At 38.6% G+C, this 23,558-nt stretch overlaps 1 protein-coding gene across 2 annotated transcripts in view; it reads right to left on the bottom strand.

Annotated features, from left to right (window-relative positions):
* The window catches only part of ZFAND3 (zinc finger AN1-type containing 3), a 322,750-nt gene that overhangs the window by 34,635 nt on the left and 264,557 nt on the right, over positions 1-23,558 (bottom strand). For both annotated transcript variants that reach the window (XM_044002479.1, XM_044002478.1), the window contains one exon: positions 20,385-20,552. In XM_044002479.1, the coding sequence (XP_043858414.1) occupies positions 20,385-20,552 (168 nt within the window). The remainder of the gene's footprint in view (positions 1-20,384; positions 20,553-23,558) is intronic.

Genomic DNA, 23,558 nt, shown 5'->3' with positions numbered 1-23,558 from the left:
GAAAACCTTCAGAGAAACCTGGCAACTGTTTTGTGAACTGATGCAGAGAAAAGTAAGCAGAATCAGGAAAACAATCTATGCAATAACTACAAAAATGTAAAAGAATTCAATGCAATGAACAAATAATATCAAGAAGACTATAGAAGGAGACATTTTCTGAAATGGTCATTATGTGGCTTTGTTTTTCTTGACCATACTTATTTGTTACAAGGGATAGGTCATAGGGTGGTAGTGGAGGGGAGTAGGGCAATAATGGGGATGCCAAAAAGAAAAGATCATCAATAAATTATTCTAAAATACACAGAACAGAAAGAGGTTAAGAGACAGCAACAAGCAGGATGGTATTGGAATTACAGTACTAAATTTAATATATATTTAGATACAAATAAGATATACATTCATAAATTTATATATAATTCTCTTTTTTGTTGTTCTTTGTATCTGGAAATGATCCTTACTTAGTCTGTCAAGCTCATAATAAAAAGAAAAGGAAGAAAAAAAGAAAAAGACTTAACAGTTTTAGTTGACTCTAAATTCAGGAAATCAATAATGTGACCTGAGTTCCAATCCAAAAAAGCTTATGTAGACTAGTTTCTCCTCTTCCTGTGCTTCTCAGACTATACCTAAACGCTTATTTTAGGAGATATGTTGAAAATCTGTGACTTTTCCTGGGAGAGAAAACAAGATGGTGAAAAGACATAAAACCATGTAAATGTGAAGAATGGTTGAAGAAAGTAGAAATGTTTAGCTTGGATAAAAAACTTAGGTATGCAGGTAATAAAAGCAAAGACATGACTGCTGTATTCAATTTATGTGGAAGAGGAAATAGGTTCATCTGGCTTGTCTTCAGAAGATGGAATTAGGACAAGTGAATAGAAATTAAAAGGAAAAAGAATATATAAGCAGACCTGCTGGGTGTGGCTTCAACAAATCCAAGCTCACCTCTGTGGAGAATACCTGACACACCCATATTTAAATAATCACAAACAGCAGAAAAATTACTAATAACTAGTATTTTCCAATAATGGAACGGGCTCCCTCCGTAGTTAGTGAGCTCCCTGATACTTAGAGGTTATTCAAAAGTGGCTAGATGAATACTTCTCAGAAATACATTAGCAAAGATTCTTATATTAGATAGAAGGCTGAACTAGATATCATCTCTGAGATCATTTCTACCTCAAAGGTTTTGTAATTTTAAGAGTATAGGTTTTTATGAGGGGAATTAAAGACCCTATGATAAAGGCCAAAATGTATCTTAGACTCCAAAGTTGCTTGATTTCCAAAGTCTGTTTCAGTATTTATGTTCTAGACAACAGCTTTATCCCCTCCCCAAAGTTGAATAATCCAATAATTTTAATTAAATCAAGCAAGAAATGCTACCATATCTGATAGCATATGTCTTACTTGATTTCTTCTACAGCAAAGGAAATGCAAGGCAGATAAGACTAATGTAAAAATGAGTAAATAACGATAAGGTTTCCTACAGAGACTTTCTTCCCTGCCTTCCTTCAGAAATCCTACTATGAACCACCCTCTCTGGTCTTTTGACTCTTCAACAAAGGTGCATTATTTCAGTAATGTGGCCACTACTCCCTTTGGCCAAAGTCAAACTCAATTAAGTTTTTCTAAGTTGCTATAGTGAAACAAGATACCAATTTCTCTGTACTTAAACTTCTTTCCCAGCCCTGGCAGTTAACCCTGAGTGTGCTCCAGTGTTAAAACGTTGTACTTAAGTGCTGAACAAAATCAGAGTATTTATAGTTTAAGATAAACCAAAAGGTTAAAAAAATACACTTTAAAAGAAGCAACAGGGGGCAGCTAGGTGGTGCAGTGGATAAAGCACCGGCCCTGGATTCAGGAGGACCTGAGTTCAAATCTGACCTCAGACACTTAACACTTACTAGCTGTGTGACCCTGGGCAAGTCACTTAACCCCGACTGCCTCACCAAAAAACTAATTAACTAATTAAAAAAATAAAAGAAGCAACAAATAAGTGTTAACTGACAGTGTTAAACAGAATTACTGCAAAACTGAAATTTGGCCCTTTCTAATGTGGAATCTGTGATAATTTACCTTCATATTATCTCTGAAGAAAGAGCTTGGTTGGCCAATTCACAGTGGCAACAAGTGTGTAAAGCGTAATTGTAGGATCCCCAAACTGGGTCTTGCTAAGAGTTTCTATGGGATCTAAGAGTACACATTTGCAAGCATAACTCATGTGTCAAGACAGACAAGAAAACAGAACAGGGTCAATATTAAGAGACTTATTCGTATTAAAGATCTTCATATGACTTTTGGTCTTTTCCCCACTCAGGTAAATGTTGGAATATCTTGGCTTAATCCTAAGGATTTCAAGACAATTCACCTAAAAGCAACCAAGATTTCCACTCATTATGGAAACATAATTTATTTTTTATTTATGCAAGTTAATTGTCCATTAATTGGGAAACAGCTGAACAAACTGTGATGTAAGAATATAATGGAATATTACTGCATCAGAAGAAATGATTACAAGGAGTTCAGAGAAACATAGAAAGACTTATACGGAGCATACAGCATTATTGCTGACTTCTGCCCCATCATATTGCTCTGGAATACTGTGTTCAGCTGAGGACAATAAATGGAAGTTGCAAAGAGGGAAGTTAAGACGTGGTATGAGGAAAGTCTTCTTCAAAATTAGAGCTGTCTAAAAGTGGAATGAGGATCCCTGAGAAGTCCTGGGATCCTCATGGAGGGTCTCTGAGCAGAAGCTATATGACCATTGGTGGGAGTGTTTTACAATAGTGCAGATTTCTTTTTAGTAAGGATTAGACTAGATGGCTGAGGACTTCCTTTCAACTTTCAAATTTTGTAATTCTTTGAGTGATACAGAAGAAAACAGAAACCAAGTGCAATGACTTTGACAAATGAAAACAATAATTAAAAGGGTGGATGGTTTCAAATTGCTGTGAAAAAAGGATGAATTCACCACATAGCCACTTTCTTAGCAAAGAGGTGGGAGACTATGGTATGGAATATTGTGTACACAGACCATCAATGTTGCTTTGTTGATCGGTTACTTTTTCATTTCTTTCTTTCTTTCTTTTTTTTTTTTGTGGGGCAATGAGGGCTAAGTGACTTGCCCAAGGTCACACAGCTAGTGTCACGTGTCTGGGGTTGGATTTGAACTCAGGTCTTCCTGAATTCAGGGCCAGTGCTTTATCCACTGCACCATCTAGCTGCCCCCTCACCTTTTCATTTCAAAGGAGAGTTTATTGAAGGGAAAGGAGAGATAATGGGAAATGACTTATGGGAAAAACAAATCCAGCAATCGAAAATAACTTTAAAAAGAAAGCTCAGGGGAAGGGCCTTCCTGGGAGTGCTACTGGATATATCAGGCAAATTACCACTATTACCACCTAGGATGTTACTTTCATGTTCTTCTGATCCTCTTTTGGATATGTCAGTTCATACCAAGTCCAAAGGCTTGTTTGCTATATATTCTCTCCTGCTAAGCATCCCAAGTTGTTTGCAGTTGAATACACTCCTTTTGTATATTTGCTGTCATCTTGAGCCAATAAAATCTATTCTACACCAATTCCAGTCAGTCAGTCAACTAGTATTCATTAAGCACCAAATATTTAGATCTGCATTTTAGAAAGATACGTTTGAAAGCTGATTGGAGGATGTGCTGGAGCTGGGAGAGAACTGAAGCAGGAAGACCAGAAGATGAGTGTGGGAGTGGAATGCGTGTCCTTTTTGTCTCTTTATGAATGAGACCACTACAGCAATCTTTTACAAATCTCCAATGACACAACTGGTTAGGTGAAGGGCATTTTTTCCTTATCTTTCCCTGTCATGAAGAGCTGATGGTAAGTAACTGCTGAGCAGGTTCCAAACTGAGAACCACTAGCTGCCTAGCCAAGAGACTAGGTAGGTCATCTTGTATTCATAGCATCACTAAGGTAATAAACTTTAGTTAGTTCTCTTGTTAAAAGTCCAAAATTCCACCCAAATCCTAATCTTCACAGCCTTCTTCCAAACTACTATTACAGGTGAGGCACACAGATTTCTAAACTCTTTGATGATGCCATTAACTAACAACCATTTCTTCAGGTGATTCATAATGTCTGTAGTAATTTAAGAAAATAATTTTCCTAGATCCAACCATTCTGGAGAGCAATTGGAACTATTCCCAAAGGGTTAGAGAACTGGGCAAGCCCTTTGATCCAGCAATACCGCTGCTAGACATCCCCAAAAAGAGAAAAAGACCTACCTGTACAAAAATATAGCAGCTCTTTTTGTGGTGGCTAAGAATTGGAAATCAAAGGAATGCCCATCAATTGGGGAATGGCTAAACAAACTGGTATATGATGGTGATGGAATATCATTGTGCTATAAGAAATGACAAGCAGGATGATTTCAGAAATGCCTGGAAAGACTTGTATGAACTGATGTATAGTGAAGTGAGAAGAACCAAGAGAATACTGTGCACAGAGACAGCAATATTGTTTGATGAAGAACTGTGAATGATTTGACTATGCTCAACAATACAACGACCCAAGACAATCCCAAAGGACTACTGATGAAACATACTATCTACCTCTAAAGAAAGAACTAATACTGATTGAACACAGACTGAAGCATGCTATTTTTCACTCTTTCATTTTTCCTTTTATTTAAATTATCTTATACAAATGACTAATATGGTAACATTTTACATAATCATACATGTATAACCCATGTCTGATTGCTTGCTGCCTCCTCAGGGAGGGGAGAGAGGAGGAGAGATAAAAGTTGGAACCCAAAACTATAATTAAAAACGTTTATTACTTAAGAGAGCGAGAGAGTGAGAATGAGAGCGAGAGACTGTGTGTGTGTGTGTGTGTGTGTGTGTGTGTGTGTATACACACAGTCCAGAGTCACCAATGACCTATTATACATTTCCAACTATGTCCCAAAGCCATTTCATATTCTACATGTCCAAAACTGAACTCATCATTTCCTCCCTCAAAACTCCCTCTTTTCCTGTCTTCACCATCAATCCAGTCATGCAGATTCTCATCAGTTGTCTTCTCTCAACCTCACTCCCATCTACATTCAATCAGCTGTCAAGCAGTCAATTCTACCTCTACAACATCTCTTGCATCTGATCTCTTCTCTTCATTCACAAAAACCTTATCATCTTTTGCCTAGACTAACAGCCATTAGACTTCCATGCCAGCAGTCTCTCACCTCTTCAATACATGCTCCATGTAGACGACAAATTGATACCTTATCTAAACAAGGTCTGACTGTGTTAATCACTGCTCAAAGCTCCAGCTGTTTCCACTTGCCTGCAGGATACACTATGAACACTTCTGTTGGGCATTTCAAGCTCTTCACAAATCTGGTTCCACCCCCTATCTTTCTGGGTTACTCCCCTTAAGCACTTTAGGTCTCAGCCAGAACTGAAACTGGCTTTTGGAGCTGGTCCTAATGCCAAAACTCTAGCAAAGGTTGCTATGGGTCTGCACATGCCAACTCTTAGAGGACCAATACCAAATGTTCCTCTCAACAGCACTAAGTTTACAGTGTTGCCCATCTGGCCCACAATTTTAGCAGAATGCAACACTTTGACATTTTTGCTACATTTTCTTGGTACTATTCCTAAAGTGGATGTAGCTTTGACCTTTAGCCTCAAATCTCCTTGCTTTTTTGAGCAATGACTACACACTGGCTGTACTTCCATAAGGCTTAGCTAATATTTTTTCACAGGGATTGTTTGTCCCCTCTGTGCCACCAGACCGACTCTCCAGTGATGGCAAATATCTTTTTATTGTATACTCAGGATGTTCCATTTTCAAGCATTTGTTAAATTCTGACTTCCCTTAGGTATGTTCTTTTTTCATGAGACCCTTAACATTCTTCTCTAATATCCACTGTATATCCTAAACAAGTATCAAAGACCAAGTAAATACAATCGCATTAAAAAAATAATTTTTTTCAGAGGGTCTCCTTGGACTTGACTGTTTGATTAATAGCTAGTCCCCATATTCTGATCTCAGGATTCCGTTGGCCTTGGGTTACTGGATGAAGATAGAAGAAAGGGGTGGTGGCTATGTTCCTGAGCAGCCTCTCTCCATATATTTCATAGTGTGCCCTATGTGTTCTATATGAAGGGCTCATTCATTAACTCCTGATCAGAAAGAATGTTTAGTGACTAATTCCTTTCCAAAGGGACCTGAGAAGGCTCCAAGGCATTTTACATAAGAAATCAGTTCTACTTCTTTTCTTCTTATCTTATCTAGTACTTTATACACCCCCTGCCGATGAGTCCACAGTATGGTGCAAAGTGAACGAACAGTCTTTGTTAAGTCTATATCCAACATTTCAAAACCTATTTTGTGGTCAGACAACTATGACTATGATGACTACTACTACTACTCCTCACACAACATATCTAAATATAAAAGGTTTGGAAAGAACTTTGCATATATTATCTCATCTAAGCCTCAGAATAACCTTGTGAAAGGGGTAGTACAGGGGTCTCCATTTTATAGACAAAGAAACTGAGGTACAGAGGTGAAAGGAGTTGTTCATGGTCATATGGCTGGCAGGAGCCTGAGGCAAGATTTGCATTCAGGCCTTCCAGGTTGGGGGTGGGGGGGCACAAGACTTTTCCTTCGGGTTCCTTTTTCCTCTTCTAGTCACCTTTGCATAATGGTTTTGTTTTTTTTGTGGGTCAATGAGGGTTAAGTGACTTGCCCAGGGTCACACAGCTAGTAGGTGTCAAGTGTCTAAGGCCGGATTTGAACTCAGGTACTCCTGAATCCAGGGCCGGTGCTTTATTCACTGTGCCACCTAGCTGCCCTTGCATAATGTTTTTTTATGTCATACAGCTTTGGACCATAGCATTCAAGGAAAATAATTTTCCCCTATCATCTCTATGTCCATGATAAATGCAAAAAATAGATATTTTTAATTACAAAATAATCTTAATTATATTTATTAAAGTGGATCCTGAAAGGACATCTACTTCACAAAAACTCTGGCAGCAATTAGTTCAAGTTCTTATTTCAAAGAAATAATTGCAATTCTTTTAAAGTGTTCTGTCATTCTGACTGTTTCTAATGCAGATTGACCTCTCCTCCTCCCAACCAATCTAGAGCAAGGTCCTGAAAGTAATAAACAATAGAAAAGGATGAAGACAGGGTATGTTACAGCAAAGATAATTACTAAGAAGAACAAGAAATGGGGACTTTAAAGTAGTGAGCTGGCTGTAGTAAAGAATGGAAAACAGCATTTGGGGGATGGGAAGTAGAAGGCCTTACAAACTTCTTAATATGGACTCTGGGGCAGCTAGGTGGTGTAGTGGATAAAGCACTAGCCCTGGATTCAGGAGGACCTGAGTTCAAATCCAGCCTCAGACACTTGACACTTACTAGCTGTGTGACCCTGGGCAAGTCACTTAACCCCAACTGCCTCACTTTTTTTCACTGATTCCTTTGAAATTCTTGTCCTTTTTAAAAAATTATTTTTATTTTTAAAAAAATTTTTAAGTGAGGCAATTGGGGTTAAGTGACTTGCCCAGGGTCACACAGCTAGTGTTAAGTGTCTGAGGCCAAATTTGAACTCAGGTACTCCTGACTCCAGGGCCGGTGCTCTATCCACTGCGTCACCTCGCTGCCCCATATTCTTGTCCTTTTGCTCCTCCAGATGAATTGCTATTATTTTCCCAGCTTTATAAAGTAATTCTTTGGCGGTCTGAGTGATATGGCACTGAATAAGTAAATTAATTTAGTTAGTATTGTCATTTTAAAATTATAATGGCTAGGGCTACCCATGAACAACCAATTAGATGCCTTTATTTGTGTGAAGTGCTTTGTTGTGTTCATATAGTTCCTGTTTGTATCTTGGTAGAGAAAACTCCCAAGTATTTTATACTGTCCATAGTTATTTTAAGTGGAATTCCTCTATCCTTTCCTGTAGAATTTTTTTGGTAATATGCAGAAATGTGGATGATATGTGTGGGTTTATTTTATATCCTGCAATTTTGCTGAGGTTGTTAATTGTGTCACATATTTATTTTTTAGTTAATTCTCTGGTTTCTCTAAAAAAAAAAAACAACCAACAACAACAAACCTACAAATTATCTGCAAAAATTTATAGTTTTGTTTCCTCTTGGCTTATTCCTTCAGTTTCTTTTTCTTGTCCCGGTGATAATGGATATCATTGCTTTACTCCTGATTTTACTGGGAAAACTTCTAGCTTACCCCCATTATAGATGTTTGCTTTTGGTTTTATACAGATACTATTATCTATCATTTTTTAAAGAAAGCTCCATTTATTCCTATGCTTTTTAGCGTTTTGTTTTTAAACAGAAATGCGTGGTATATTTTGTCAAAAGCAATTTGCGCATCCTACTGATGATGAATCAGGATTTTTGTTGGTTTTGTTATTAATATGGTCAGTTATGCTTATATTGAACCAGCCCTACATTACTGGTATAAATCCAGAATGGTCATAGTGTATGATCTTTGTGACATATTTCTATAATCTCCTTGTTAATATTTAAAAATATTTGCATAATATGAATTAAGGAAATTGGTCTATAGTTTTCATTCTGTTTTGAATTTCCCTGCCCCACCCCCACCCAACCTAAAAAAGTAGGTTCAGCATCAACTCCGGCTCTCTTTTCCAAAAGCAACACAATAATTTTTGACAATGCTATGCAAAAAACACAACCAAAAAATCCAGTTTGTATCTTTTGTTTGTATATCACCTTCATTTCTGCATATATCCTTTTCTTACCCAGTAAGTCATCTCTTGTAACTATGAAAAAAAGGAGAAACTAATTCTACAAAACTAACATTAACCAAGCTAAAATTATATTGTTTTTAAAGGAAAGCTTGGAATGCCTTTCCTTGAGAGGGGAAAAAGAGTATTGACCAACTCTTGTTTCTGATACTAGGTATATGTAAATTATTTTTTAAAATTAAACTCTCTTTTTAAACCAAGTTTTGGTATTCAGATACAGCCTTAAAAATGCTAGGCAAAACTTGAATACCATCAATCCTCAACTTTCATGACTTCAAGTATTCGCATGATTTTATCAGTAACCTCATTTTAACTTTTGTGTTGACAACTGCATACAATTTCTGTTATGAACAATAGAGGAAAAAAATAGGAGGTGTGTATATGCAAGTTCATATAAAAAGGAGGAAAGTATTCATAAAAATGTTTGTAAATTGCTCCAGAAAGTGCCAAAGTAACCTCTCAAGTGCAGGGAATTAGGAAGGGCAGCTACGTTTGTATGTAGGTCACCCTGGCCCTCCATCTGGTGCTCCTGAGTGAGTGTTCCATGCCTCATCCCAGCAGGCTGGGCTGGGCCAAGCTGCCTGGGGTAGGGAGTAGGGGTTTCCCACTCAGACAACCAGGAGGCATGTGCATGTGCATGTGCTTTTCATCAGTGAAAAACACTGAATGATATAAGGGTGATTAGGTTTGGCAGGTGTTACTCTTTCCCCTTTTTAACCTCAGGGTTCTTCTGACATCATTGCCCCTGCCTTTTCTTGTCCCTTCTGGGGTTGCCTCTCCTATCCCCTACATTTTATGTGTAATTTTGTATCTTTTAGTGTTAGAAAAAGTGTGTCTTATAAAAATTAATGTTTTGTTATAAAGCATTGGGTGCAGAAAAATGTATTTTCAGCAATTTCTAGTGAAAGATTATAGTTTTTGGTGGTCATGGGGACCTGATCCCCTATTTCCAATAAATTTTAATTTTTGTTTCATTTTCTAGTAATGGTTTCCCCCTATTCCCTCAAAAGTTGAGGATTCACTCTCTGGTCCCAGATTACAGAGCCTCTAGCAAGCTGATGTATATTTTCCTCCAAAAAAAAAGTCTAACAAAGCCCTGTAATTGAAAAGATCTTTGCTGAATCAATTATTCTTATGGTTACTAGGCTTTGTGGCCTAGTTGCTGGACCTTAGTTTCCTTATCTACAAAATGCAGCGACTGCAATAGATAAATGGTCAAAAGAAATGAATAGGAAGAAATCCAAGCTACCAATAAACAAATGAAAAAATGATCTTAATCAGTAATAGAGAAATGCAAATTAAAGCAACTTTCAGATTCCACTTTCACAAAAGATTAAAATGCCAAATGTTGGTGGAGCTGTCAATTGGTTCAGCCACTCTGGAAAGCAACTTGAAATTCTGCCCCCAAAGTTACCCTCTGTCTGAGACACTATTAGTATATTAGGCCTATAATCTGGAAGAACTCAGAGAAAATAAAGATCTCTATATACAAAAATATGATTAGTAGGTCTTTTCACAGAAGCCTGGAACTGGAAACTAAAGAGGTGTTTCTTTCATAATGGGATATTATTATGCCCTGAGGAATGTATAGTTTTAGAGTTAGAAAACCTCCATGAACTGATGCAGATGGACACAACCAGAGGTAGGAGAACAAATTATATGAGGATACCAACAATATACAGAAAAACAATGTTTAAAGACTCTAGAATTCCAAAAGAATGGAGCTGAGACTCACCTCCCATCAAAGAGGTAATGAATTTAAAAAGGAGTAAGAGATTTATTTTTTTCAGACATGGCTTCATGGGAATTTATTTTGTTAGACTGTGCATCTATGTATGCAGCCTTTATTTTTCATTTTAAAAGTTCCTCATGTTGGGGAGATGGATCAATAAAAAATCAAATATATAGGAATGGCGGCTCTCAGGGAGCAGGAGGAGAAGTCAAGTAGGGGAAAAATTAGTTGATATATGGACATATCAATAAAAATTCATTTTTTTTTAAATGGGGGGAGAGAAGTTATGGATCTAGTTTAGGACCTTTATGGGTCCTTTCAGTTATCACATTCTCATTTTATTCTACTTCATGGAAAGTGTTTGATGTGTAATTTTTATGGAATGCAGGAAGGGAAATACAATTTATTCTAGTAAACTCTAAGGGGCCACCCCATGTTCCTTTGTTGTCCTTTAACTTAGCTTATCTTTAACTTATCTTTCAATAAGTGGGCCATCACTGAGGGAGTTCAGAAATAATTTGTTGTACAGATAAAATTCCTCTTACAAATAATGTTACCCTCCAAAATTCTGTTTAACAAAAAGATTTCCAATCTCCAGATGATGACCACACTATAAGTATTACCTTTCTCTACTTTCTCTTTTGAAGAAGAAATGAGAGTTGTTGTTTTTTGTGCATGTGTATGAATATAATTATGGGTTTTTTGTTACCATCAGAAATTGTAGCTGCTCAAAACTCTTGTAAGAGCAATTAAAGAAGTAAGAAGAAATCTACTCTAAGTAAGTGAAAGGCAAAGTGTGAGACCTCTGTTTATGTCACTCTTAGCTGGTCCTCTTAAGGCTTTGATGGTTACAGCAAGAAAGGAAATCTGTTAAGAGTGGTAGGGTTCCTCCAGGTTTCAACTATTCATTAATAGTGGAAGCTAAGATAAATCTTTCTGAATAATTCTATTCTGCCTTATTAATGATAAGATAGCTTCTAAAAGAAAGAAAAAATAACCCTGAGTAAAATATGATATTTTCAATAAAAATTCCTGGACAAGCCAAGGCTCTTTATCTCTTGCTATTCAGTGACAGTGATGATGATAAACTCACAGAGGTTTATGGTGCTTAAAGGTTTGTAGAGCATTTTCCTACTAGCTGTGCTCTTATCTTGTGCAAGCTTGATTTTCATTTTCCAGATGAAGAAATTATGTTCAAAGTGGTTATGTGACCTGCCCATGGCTGTATAATGTCAGAAAGTGGATACAAACCCAGGGCCCTTAATTAAGTCTAGAGCTCTTCTCTTTTCTTCTTCTAATAATAAACATTTTTATTTATAGTCCTGGGCTCCAAATTTTATCCCTCCTTTCCTCTCCCTGCGTCCCTGAGGTGGTAAGCAATCAGATGTGGGCTATACATGTTCTAGAGCTCTTTTCACAATGCCAAGTGGCCTCCCTCATTCGTGGCTTAGTTTATGGCTACTCTTCAGTGTTTTTTTCTTTTTCCTGGGAGGTGCTCTTCCCCTTATATACCTTTTTGGAAAGGGAGTCTCATCTGAGAATTACAGCTTTGGACAAAGGATATTGTGAAAGGCTATTAGGTAAACCAAATTGGCCCTCAGAAGTTTCACTGTTCTGGTCACTGTGGGTGCCACTTGTGAAGTGTCAAATCTATTTGGTACTGGACTGAAATTCTCTAAATATTAAACAAAGAATGGAGAGAAACTCTAATTTAGATGAAGAGTATAGTGAGAAAGATGGCCAGGTGGTAGCTGAAAGCCCAAAGAACTTCCTTCCACATGTCAAATCACTCTCTTTGGAGGGTTTTGTAGTAAAGGTCAGGGTCACCTCCATTTTCTCCCTTTTTTGTTTTTCCATCATCCCCACTGAAGAGAAATATCCTAACTACTCTATTTCTAGCAAGTACTGGAAAAACTTTTCTCCATAACCCTTTGCAAACCAATGGACCTCCCCAGCTCCATAAGGGTGGCACCTGTTGCATGTAGTCATGCTTTGAATGACATCTAGCAGAGGATGAGTGCTACACTTATAAGAACTGTACATAAACAGTGAAATTAAGCTACATCAACATAAACACCCCTCTGTATGTCAAGTTTTACTGGAGTAACAACCTCTCATAGGATTTTTAAAAAATTAAGTACTTCAAAAACATTTTTTAATTTTATTTTATTGTGGATCAGTGAGGGTTAAGTGACTTGCCCAGGGTCACACAGCTAGTAAGTGTATTGTAACAAGAAGCTAATGGGGAACCCTGTGGAGGGCTTTGAACAGAATGGGGCTCTTTGAATGGGGTTTTTATTATATTTTCCTTTAGGGTGAGGGGTAGGCTGTTAAATTTTTGTAACCCACTCAAACTAATCCCTCACCAATAGATTTTTGGGTCTAAATCAAATCACCCTACTAAAAGTTTGAGATTAAGTGAACGTGTTCCAAACTGACAGAATAATCAAAAATTATTTGCTTGGGTACCAAACTTCATTAGTATAAAGGTAGGCCATGGTAACAACTGAGGTTTTCACTTCAGTGCTCTTGGACATTACCTTTTACTCTCTCCAGTCTTGTGAGTAGTGATAGTCATGATCAATGTGCAGTCCTTGAACCTAAAAAAAATCAATTTATCCCTTTTTCCAGTCATCATCCAGGATGTGACCAGCCAGAAGGGACCACTGAGGCCCAGAAAGACTTATGACTCCAAAGGCAGCCTCTCATTGTGGCTGCAAAATTTATTCTAAAAAACATGAAAAGATGTTGATTGCTCAGAAGATTAGTAAAAGGCTTCTAATTCTAAAAGGGAAGAGAGAAACATACCTTTTAAGTCACTGTCCAATGAAAAAAAAAGTAGTAATTTATGTAGACATCACCCCCTCCCCATTGGTGTTTTGAAATTGATTCTGTGGCTTAGTGAGAAGCAGTATATGAGGATTAAAATAGTCCTATCATGCCAGCCAAGATCTGTCTGGAAAACCTACCCCTAGTGACTCCAATTCCTTTCCAGAATTAAAGAGCCCAGAGTTACAGGTAACTTTGGGGACAATAGCTAAACCATGGCAGAACACACTCTAGAGTATACTTGCATTATTTGATTTGCTTCCTGATTGGAAAATAAAATAAATAGGCACATTTCTATTTTTATTTTCCAAGGCAAATTGTGGAGATTTTATGCAACACAGGAGATCACACCTTAGCCTCGCCACATACCTTGTCTAATTGGCAGCTGGAGTGATTTCTTAGGAAATGGGTGTTACTTTGGTATTGTTGATTTAAAGGTTATACGCAGTTACAGGGAGGCAGACAATGAGAATTCATCTTAAAATTTCAACTACTCACTGAAGCCTGGAGAGTGTCTTTGCAATTAACAATTCCTATCACCTCTTCCAGTTCCCTGTGTGAGAAGGCTGAGAACTCATCTTACAAATTGCTCTTTTGAAGATCAAAGGGAAACTGAATGTGTCTGTGTGCTCTCTCGTTGAGATTGTAATTTAATGGAATTTTTAGAGAAGGCTTGGCTGGCAGTGTGTTTGGATGACAGCCCTAGGGCGGAGGATTCAGGGGAGCTTGGGCCACTCTTCCCTTTGGAGCATTTTCCCTGCCTTTAATTGGCACCTCATTAGAAATTAATGAAAATGACATCCTCTGTTCTTCCTGCTCTAGGCATAGAACGCTACAAAAAGGCCCATCACAATTCATAACACATTCAATTTATATAGCAATGGCTCTTAAGCATTATTTATGAGATGTGAATTTCTTGTCAGCAGTTAATAACCTGTAGAGAGTGGAAAGGGATTGGAAGAAAAAGATTGTGAATGCATAAAAGAGATTTTCTATGTTGGAAAAATGTTTTGCTTGAGTTTAAACCAACTTCCTGAGTTTCCTCTTTCAGTAGTAAATTATTGTGTTTCCCCCCCAAATCTTCCAGGACAGCTAAGTGAATCTCTACAACACTAACACTATAAATAAATTGGGTTTCACAATGATAGCACTCTTTAGAAATAATCCCAAGAGTTAAATACTTGCCCAAGACTGTCCAGTATTTTTCCTGAGGTTATTGCCTTCTCTTAAAGAAAAGTAAAACTACTAACTTGGAGATTTTTAGGGAAAGTCAGAGCATAGGTAGGTGGCACAAAGCCAGGGAGACTCATCTTGAGTTCAAATCCAGCTTCAGACACTTACTAGTTGTGTGGTCCTGGGCAAATCACTTAACCCTATTTGCCTCAGTTTCCTCACCTGTAAAATGAATTGGAGAAGGAGATGGCAGTGCAGTGCAGTATCTTTGCCAAGAAAACCCCAAATAGGATCATGCAGTATTGGACACAACTGAAAACAACTAAACAACAAAAATATAGTGATAGTGGTGGTCCAATTCAGATTTTCAACTTTCTCTAGGCAGCCTCTTACATAGACACTTTGTTTAGTCCTAGCCCCCTGCTTCTGTTGGAAAAGTCAAGTTCCCCAAATAAGAGCCAAAAAGTTGCTATTTCTCTCCTTCACAAACAGTCAATTTAGATCTGTGGAGAATACTGACTTTTAAAATACTTGGTGTGACAGCTCTAGGAATTCAAGACTTCCAAGTATGACAGGGTGATGAGCCACACAAGAATGTAACAGACAAGCAAGGCCACACCTGAAAGGACACAATGTCATCTAATATGTACTCTGGATACTTTCTATGGGTGGTTTTGGTTAACTGGGAAATGTCACTATAAAGCACCGACAGAACACTTGATGCTGAAATGTGAATTCTTGTTTGCCTGAGAATGGTGGGTGAGATTAACCACTGCCAGAGGCAAGATAGCCCATTTGATGGACCACCTTCCTTGATCCACTATGGCAAATCCTGTGCAATATTAAGAATTTGATTATTCTTAAGATGGAAATACAGGCATATGAAGTAAAGAAAAATCCTGTGTTTCTAATATGGGAGCTCAAGGAACACACTGCTAAAACAATGGGCAAAACAAGCTGGAGATGGGCTTAAAAATAGCCACTACAGGTGAAGTAATGATACAAGGAATGACTGTAATGGGGGGTAGCTTGAGGAGCTAATTAGGCTGCTTCAGAAGCCTCCTTTGTGAAAATGAAACTCATTCAGGGACCAAGTCTTTGGAAACACTGCCATGAGACCTTTAGGCCTTCAATGGCTTGACACAGAGGTACCCCAGAACCCTGGTACAGAGCACAAGCATCCAAACCCGGATAAATGATGCTACAGAATAGGTGTGGGACACAACTTACAGAGGATTCAAGCTAGAAAATAAAGTAGTTCTGTACAGTGAAACCAATGCTGAACTCGGAGTTTTAAATCTTTGATAGGCCATCTACTACTTAACCTATTCCCTAATCAAAAATATGAGAAGTTGGATTAGTCATTCCTTAAGACCACCTCTGAGATCTATGATTATGTATAGGTATATCTATCTATTGTATATGCATGCATCTCCATGGTACATAAGGATATGTTTATGTACGATGGATTAACAAACATTTATTAACCGCCTATCACATTCTGGGCACTGCACTAAGCATATGAAACACAAAGACAAGAGTAAAACAGTCCCTAAGGTCAGGGGGAGATAAAATTTACACAGGCATGCATGTGCATTCAAACATGAACTATTTTGGGGGGAGGGAATGCACTAGCAACTGTGGGATCCCATTATCGTGGGCAACCTTTGCTCCTAGAACACGAATCTTATTCTTTCTACTTTCCCATTAACAGCAATTCAATTGTACAGCATTTGGGTTCTCTTCTTTTCCCAATGTGGGGCAGAGGGGGTAGAGATTAGAAGGTAGATCATTTGAAAAAATATTTCAAATTTCAAAACAAATAGTTATCAAGTGCCACCCCCCCCCCCCAGGGAAAGGGATGGAGACTAGACCTGTGATTTCACTAGTATAGGGAATGTCCTGATGAGGAAATCCCTTTTACCAATGGAGGCTGGTACCTCTTCGACCTCCCAGTCTCATAAAGTTGACTAGGAGCACATTGGGTGACTTGCCTATGGTCACAAGTCCAGTTTGTGTCAGAGTTGAGACCTGAACATAGCACACAAACTAAAACCACCCTCTGACCACACTCTAGATCCCCTTGGCTTCTGTTGGCCTTCAGTCAGTGATTCCTTGTAGGCAGGAGCTCCTTCTATAGGATTCTCCTTCTATAGAAGGATTCTCCTTCTAAAGCTCCATGCACATAAGACTGTAGATGACGGATTTCTTTTCTTACCTGTACAAAGCTACAGTAGCTGGATTGCCTTGTTCAGGATGGTGTATGGAAGCATGATGGGCAATGCAGTGGGAACTAATGTTCACCTTTCCCTAATGAGTTTTTATGAAGAGGCTGGGGTCTATTCCCTTTCACAGTCTTACCTACACAAAGAAGTCAAGGTTTCTTTTGAAGACACGGGATTCAGATAGTTGGGTCATTACCCAACAACTAATTTTACCTGCCCTACCATTAGCAACGCCTGGCAATCTCTGGAATAAAGGATAGAAGCAGAAATACAATCTAGTCACTTAGTCATTTTTGCATTTTAAAGCAATGCTGTAAGCTGAACTGTTACCATAATTCAATTCTTTGGAAGTTTATATTGCAAGGTGCTTTCTGCTGAAGGCCAGGAAAGGAGTCACCTTACAGCTGCTACCACTACACTTCTCAATGCAGAGGGAGAAGGAAGAGTCTAAAGCTGATTTTCTCCCAGAACAGATCTGAGGCTTTTAATAGCCAGGGCCCGATCTCCCGTAGCTCTGCCCTGGACAGCAGAAGGGTTTTTTTGTTTTGTTTTGTTTTAAGATTTTATAGGGGGGCAGCTAGGTGGCGCAGTGGATAAAGCATCGGCCCTGGAGTCAGGAGGACCTGAGTTCAAATCCGACCTCAGACACTTGACACTTACTAGCTGTGTGACCCCGGGCAAGTCCCCTGCAAAACAAACCAAAAAAAAAAAAAAAAAAGATTTTATAGGACGGGGGCAGCTAGGTGGCGCAGTGGATTAAAGCACTGGCCCTGGATTAAGGCGGACCTGAGTTCAAATTCTATCTCAGACAATTGACACTCACTAGCTGTGTGACCTCGGCCAAGTCACTTAACCCCCATTGTCCCACAAAAAACAAACAACAAAAAAAGATTTTATAGGACCATTTATTCAAAATTGGGGACAGTACATTTAAAACTTAAAGTCTATATTCCAATGATAGAGAAATAGTTAAATAAACTGATACATTGCATGTGTTATCCATTATGTTGTCAGTGAGCAGACACTCCTTCCACCAAGGCAGATTGCTTCTCATCTATGACTTAGTAAATGAGTCTTAGTAGTTCTTAGAACTTGGGAAAGTCCCTTAGGCTGCTTTCTAAGTATCAAAGGTGGAATTTGAACCTACTCTTCTCTATAAATCTATCCCTCTCTGTACTGATTCCACATTGCTTCCTATATTGGCTACATTAATGAATGCAATTATTATTAGCAAGAGTTAATACTATTAAAAATTTGTAAAGACCATTTGCAATTCTGTAAAACAAACAAAAAAGCAAAACAGGGAGAACAGAGAACCCATCACCATAGACCATCTTGGAGGAAAAGCAAATGGAAACAAGCAAAGAAAAGTTCATGTGATCTTTAAAAACTGAGATTCGTTTATTTAAATGGAAATATTATATGTAGTGTTCAAGACTCATAGTCCCCACCTTTCCAAATAAGGGAGGGAGGTGCATCCTGACATTTCCTCTTTGGGGCCATGTCTGGTCCTTTTAATTTTGGACGGCAGAAGTTTTAAAAGCAGAAAATAAACTAGGCCCTGGGAAATATTATGCTGGCCTAAAATACTGTAACTAGCAGATTGTATGACATGATATATGTGGCCAGAGGGGGAGGAGAGATGAATCTTAAGTTTTGCACTGCTGTGGTTAGGTATAAAGTTTCTTATACATTCTCTTGCAGCAATTATAAGGAGTTGGCATTATACACTAGAGTACACACACAAACTGAAATAATATTTTAAAAATATTTCTGAGGTGTTAGGCAAGAAACTCCAAAGTATGCTTGAAAGATACTACTAATGTTTCTAATCAAAGTTTGTTTGTTTTTAAAGTACAAAGTTTTCTTTGAAAGTAAATTGGGGGGGTGGGGGGTGGCAGCTAGGTGGCACAATGGATAAAGCACCTGCCCTGGATTCAGGAGGACCTGAATTCAAATCTGACTGTAGACACTTGACACTTACTAGCTGTGTGACCCTGGGCAAGTCACTTAACCCTCATTCCCCTGACAAAAAACAAAACAAACAAACAAAAAGAAAGTAAATTGGGGTTGGAATTATGCCCAAAGGGCTATAAAGCTGTGCATACCCTTTGACCCAGCATTACCACTATTGGGTCTTTTTCCCAAAGAGATCATAAAAAAGGGAAAAGGACCCACATGTACAAAAATATTTATAGCTGATCTTTTTGTGGTGGCAAGAAATTGGAAATTGAGGAGACGCTCATCAATTGGGGAACGGCTAAACAAGCTGTTGTATATGAATGTCATGAAATACTATTGTGCTGTAAGAAACAATGAGCAGGTGAATTTCAGAGAAACATGGAAGGACTTACATGAACTGATGCTGAGTGAGATGAGCAGAACCAGAAGAACATTATACACAGTATCATCAACATTATGTGTTGATCAACTGTGATAGACTTGACTCTTCTCAGCAATACAATAGTCCAAGATAGTTCCAAAGAACTCATGATGGAAAATGCTCTCCAAATCCAGGAAAAAAAGAACTATGGAATCTAGATGCAGATTGAACCATACTATTTCTATTTTTTTTTTTCCTTTTTTGCTCTGATTCTTCTTACACAGCACGACTACTGCAGAAATATGTTTAATGTGATTGTACATATATAACCTATATCAGATTGCTTGCTGTCTTGGGGAGGGGAGAGGGAGAAAAATTAAATCTTATAAAAACAAATGTTGGAAACTATCTCTACATGTAAAAGGAAAATAATAAAATACTGTTAATTAAAGTCACTTGTATTCTGTAAGTTGAGGAAGGCAACACTGTGAATTTTTAAAATAAAGCACAAAATCCCAAACACCTCTAAAGCAGTCTTACAGATAAATGAGAAAAACTGCCAGTCCACTAAAATTTTAATTAAGTGCTAAATAGATCCACCTGCCCACTGCCTTCACTTTGGTGATGGTCACTGCAATGGCACAACTGAAAAAGGCATTCATTACACAGTGGCTGCCTGAAGAATAGAACTATAAATGCTAGAAGTCACATTTCTCATTTTTATTAAAGGTCTTCAATGACCGCTAGCATGGTATTTTGTTTTAGGCCTAGTCTAGTTTCTATCAGGCTTTGGTTCCATTTGTGTAGCTTTAAAAAAAAAAAAAGTGAATTTGACAGTCTGAGACATTATTCACGGAGCAGTCGATTTGGGAGCTGTGGTGAGTGTGAGACCAGGACAGTATTCATAATGACAAACCAATAAGAAATCAACAAAGGAAAAATTCCTATTAGAAGAAGCGTGCCTGTGAGCTCTGTATTCATTCTATATGGAATGATCAGGATGTTGGAGGAGAAGAAAGAATCTACTAATCTGAGTTCTTACAGGCAAAGCTGGGAGGTTCTGCAGTGCGCCTACACCTGGAGGGTTGTGACACACTTGCTTGTTAAGCTGAACAGTGGCCACAATCTCTAGACAGGACTGCAGGATTGAGGGGGAAGTAGGTTTGGAAGGCTTGCACTGCAGAGAAAGGACAAAATCTTGGCTTTTATTTTTTGTAACATTTCTCCTCCAAGATCTTTGTTTGTTTAGTCCCAAGGAGCTGACAGCACTCACCCCCAAGAAAACCTTGGTTCCCACCACACACTGAAGGAGGAGGACACTCACCACAGCGACATGATCCCAGTTCTTGCTGGACCAGCTCGAGTTTTGTCTGGCACTGGAAACAGCGGCGCCGACTCTTTTGTTTAGAACGGCCAGCTTCCTCAGGTCGGTCATTGCTGTCCAGTAGCCTTGGCCGCTTCACTGGGGAAGCCTCACTCTCAGACTGTGAATCTGCTCAGAACATAGATGTGGAGATGATGTTAACCCCTGGCCAGTGAGGCGGGTGAGAAAACTAAGCTATTTCTTGGGTTCTGTATTCAGAACTCAGCAGGCAGGATTTCTAGGCATCAAGGTTATAAAAGATGCATAAGATTCTGATTTCACTATCCAACCTCATGGTAAACTTTTATCTCTAGGCTTTTTTTGGGGGGGAGGGGGGTGGCGGTTAAATAGTTTCAAGGTTAAAAAATTGAAACAAAGTTTATTATTTAGTGAGGTTTCTATGAAACTTGGAAACCTGAAAGATTCCACACAATGGCAATTACCCACCCCACCCCTTCTCATCACAAAACCTTCAGTGACTGTGATTGTGCTTGTGTGCTACTTATTTGGTTCTAAAGATCTAGTTATTAAGTGCTGTCTTTTCCTATAAGATTTTTAGTCTTGAAGGCAGGGGGCTCACATCTTACATATCCCTGCACACTTCGAAGTCCCAGAATACTGGAACTTGCTTGGTGCCTATGAGCCACTGCTGACACCCCAGAAATATTTTATCAGTGATGATTTCATCAAAAGCTCATCCATGTCTACCATGTTCACAAAGTTTACAAAGCACTTCACTCATACAACTCTGTAAGGTCAATAATACAAGAATTAATACTCTTACACAGGTGAAGACACAGACTTAAGAGGTAAAGTGACTTGCCACAGCTCTAATTTAAATCCCAGGTCTCTTGATTTTAATGCTTTTCGTTAATCTCCTTTTCCTACTGATTAATTTTTTGATTTGGGGAGCTAGGTGGCACAGTAGAATGCCGGATCTGGAGGCAAGGCAGACTCATCTTCCTGAGTTCAAATACAGCTTCAGACAGTTCCTAGGCTAATCACTTAACCCTACACTTGTCTCCATTCCTCATCTGTCAAACGAGCTGGAGACGGCAACGGCAAGCCATTCCAGTATCTCTGCCAAGAAAACCCCAAAAGAGGTTACAAAGAGTTGGGACACAACTGAAGAACATTTTTTGACTGCTCATCTTTCCTAGTTAAAAATGCTAAATTATTGTTTCTACTTCCAAGTATCTGTATGCATATGATGAAGCACTTGGTATTTCCTCATATTAAGTGAGAATTTTACATTTATCCTCACTGTAGTAGAGTTGCTCTGCTAAACTTGAAATCAGCAAATACTTAGGAGTAAAGAAGGTGTGCTTATTTCACCTTTTAAAGTGAAAGGCTACCATGGAAAAGGGGACACAAAAGTGACACTGATATCATGACACTAGTAGTAGCAGCTGCTGCTGAACCAATACCACAAAGGCATGCTGACAACACTATACAGGGATTGATTTTTAGTCTCAAAAAATTAAAGCGCAAAAACCCATGCAGGCTACAAACACCACCCTCATCAACTAAGCACAAAGCTCCTACTGCAAGCCCACTTAATAACAAGCCGGTGTTGCCCAGTGTCTGTATAAAACATAGAGAAGAATAATTCTGGTTACGAAAACTTTCCCCTTGAGAATTCCTCATGTGTCCAACTCAAGGGCTTCTTTTAGTGAGTCATCCACACTAAGCATTTTCTTACACGAGGATTGTTTAACATCTGTTTTTCTCTGCACTCTTTCTGAGTAAACTCGTAATTGCCCTCATATTTCATGAGCCTTCTCCTAGACTCACCATGTTGACGACAGAGTATTGTGTGAACAGCTCTCAGGCCCTGTGGTACCTGGCATTGACAGAGAGGACACACCATTCTCAGCAATCATAAACTATTGTTTCATCTCATTTAGTTTCCCCATAATATGTGCCATTTCCCCCTCAATACAAATCAATGAAACAGGCCTTAGAAGAAAACAACTGTTTCCTAACTTGGGAAGAGAATTGCCCTGGCCCTAGTAAAAATGCCCAGGTGCTGATGTGGCCCAGGCTGAGGCAGCCACCTTACCAGCCTCTTACTGTTCCTTTCTCCCTTCCTCTAAGAGGACAACAATCTAAATGTAAATGATTACAGAGCAGTTGCCAAACAAAATTCACCATGTGTACCCAACACTGCTCTCCAGGGGGTCTTTTTTCACAAACCAGCAATGGCGCCATTTGTATTAATAACCTTATTTAGATATGCTTTCTTAAAATAGAAGGATAATTTATGGAGGAAAGGAAATAGGCAAAAATGTTCTGAAATGAAGACCTAAATCTGGAGCACACATTTCCCATGGCATAGGGGGATGCCTGAACAAGACAGAGAATGGGGGGAAGGGAGAAAAATACAAGGAAAAAAAATGAAGCCCTTCAAGATGGCCTATAAATGTTGTCATTTTAAGGAGGCTATCACAATGCTAGCATGCAAAGCACTTGAAAAGTGGGGAGGTGCAGGACAGTACAGACTAGAAACCTCTTTAGTTACATCACTACACAGAAGAATTAAAGGAGTCTCACATCATGTACATATTTCAGAGTCAAAGCTTGTTTTCAAAAGCAGTAGTTCCATAAAACTCACCTTAAATTACTCAATGTGACACGTAACCGCCTTCATGTCCTAAAAGAACCTTCAGAATGATAAAGGCCCAGAAATCAGCCACATAAGTACAGAAGGAGAAAACGTGGCCCACTAGTGGATGTGAGAAGCCCCTGGGGGTTTTAGTGTAAGCTCAGGGCTTTCAGTGCCTGTACAGCCTAACAAAGATGAAGGAGTCAGAGAATGAGTAAGACAGAACCAGGGAAGAGTTTTACTGCACTGGGCATTTGTAAGGACACTCCTTGGGAACTGCATCATTTAAGAAATGGTTGAAGGAACTGAGAATGTTGAACCCAGAGAAGAACAGATTTCTCAGCAGGATGCCCGGCTTTTGGAGAGGGCGCTGAAGAGATTTATGTCTCTGGTAGCTGAACTTGATGGACTTTGAAAGGTTTCTTAACACTCCAGGATTATTTAATACCCCCCCAAATTAAGGTACAATTTTAACTTTTTAAATAAGCAAGGCAATTACCTCTAGGAAATGACATGAAACAAAAATAATT

Source organism: Dromiciops gliroides, chromosome 4 (genome assembly GCF_019393635.1).
Source record: "Dromiciops gliroides isolate mDroGli1 chromosome 4, mDroGli1.pri, whole genome shotgun sequence".
Taxonomy (NCBI): domain Eukaryota; kingdom Metazoa; phylum Chordata; class Mammalia; order Microbiotheria; family Microbiotheriidae; genus Dromiciops; species Dromiciops gliroides.
The sequence above is the reverse complement of the archived record's forward strand: the minus strand, read 5'-3'. Positions and strand labels throughout refer to the sequence as shown.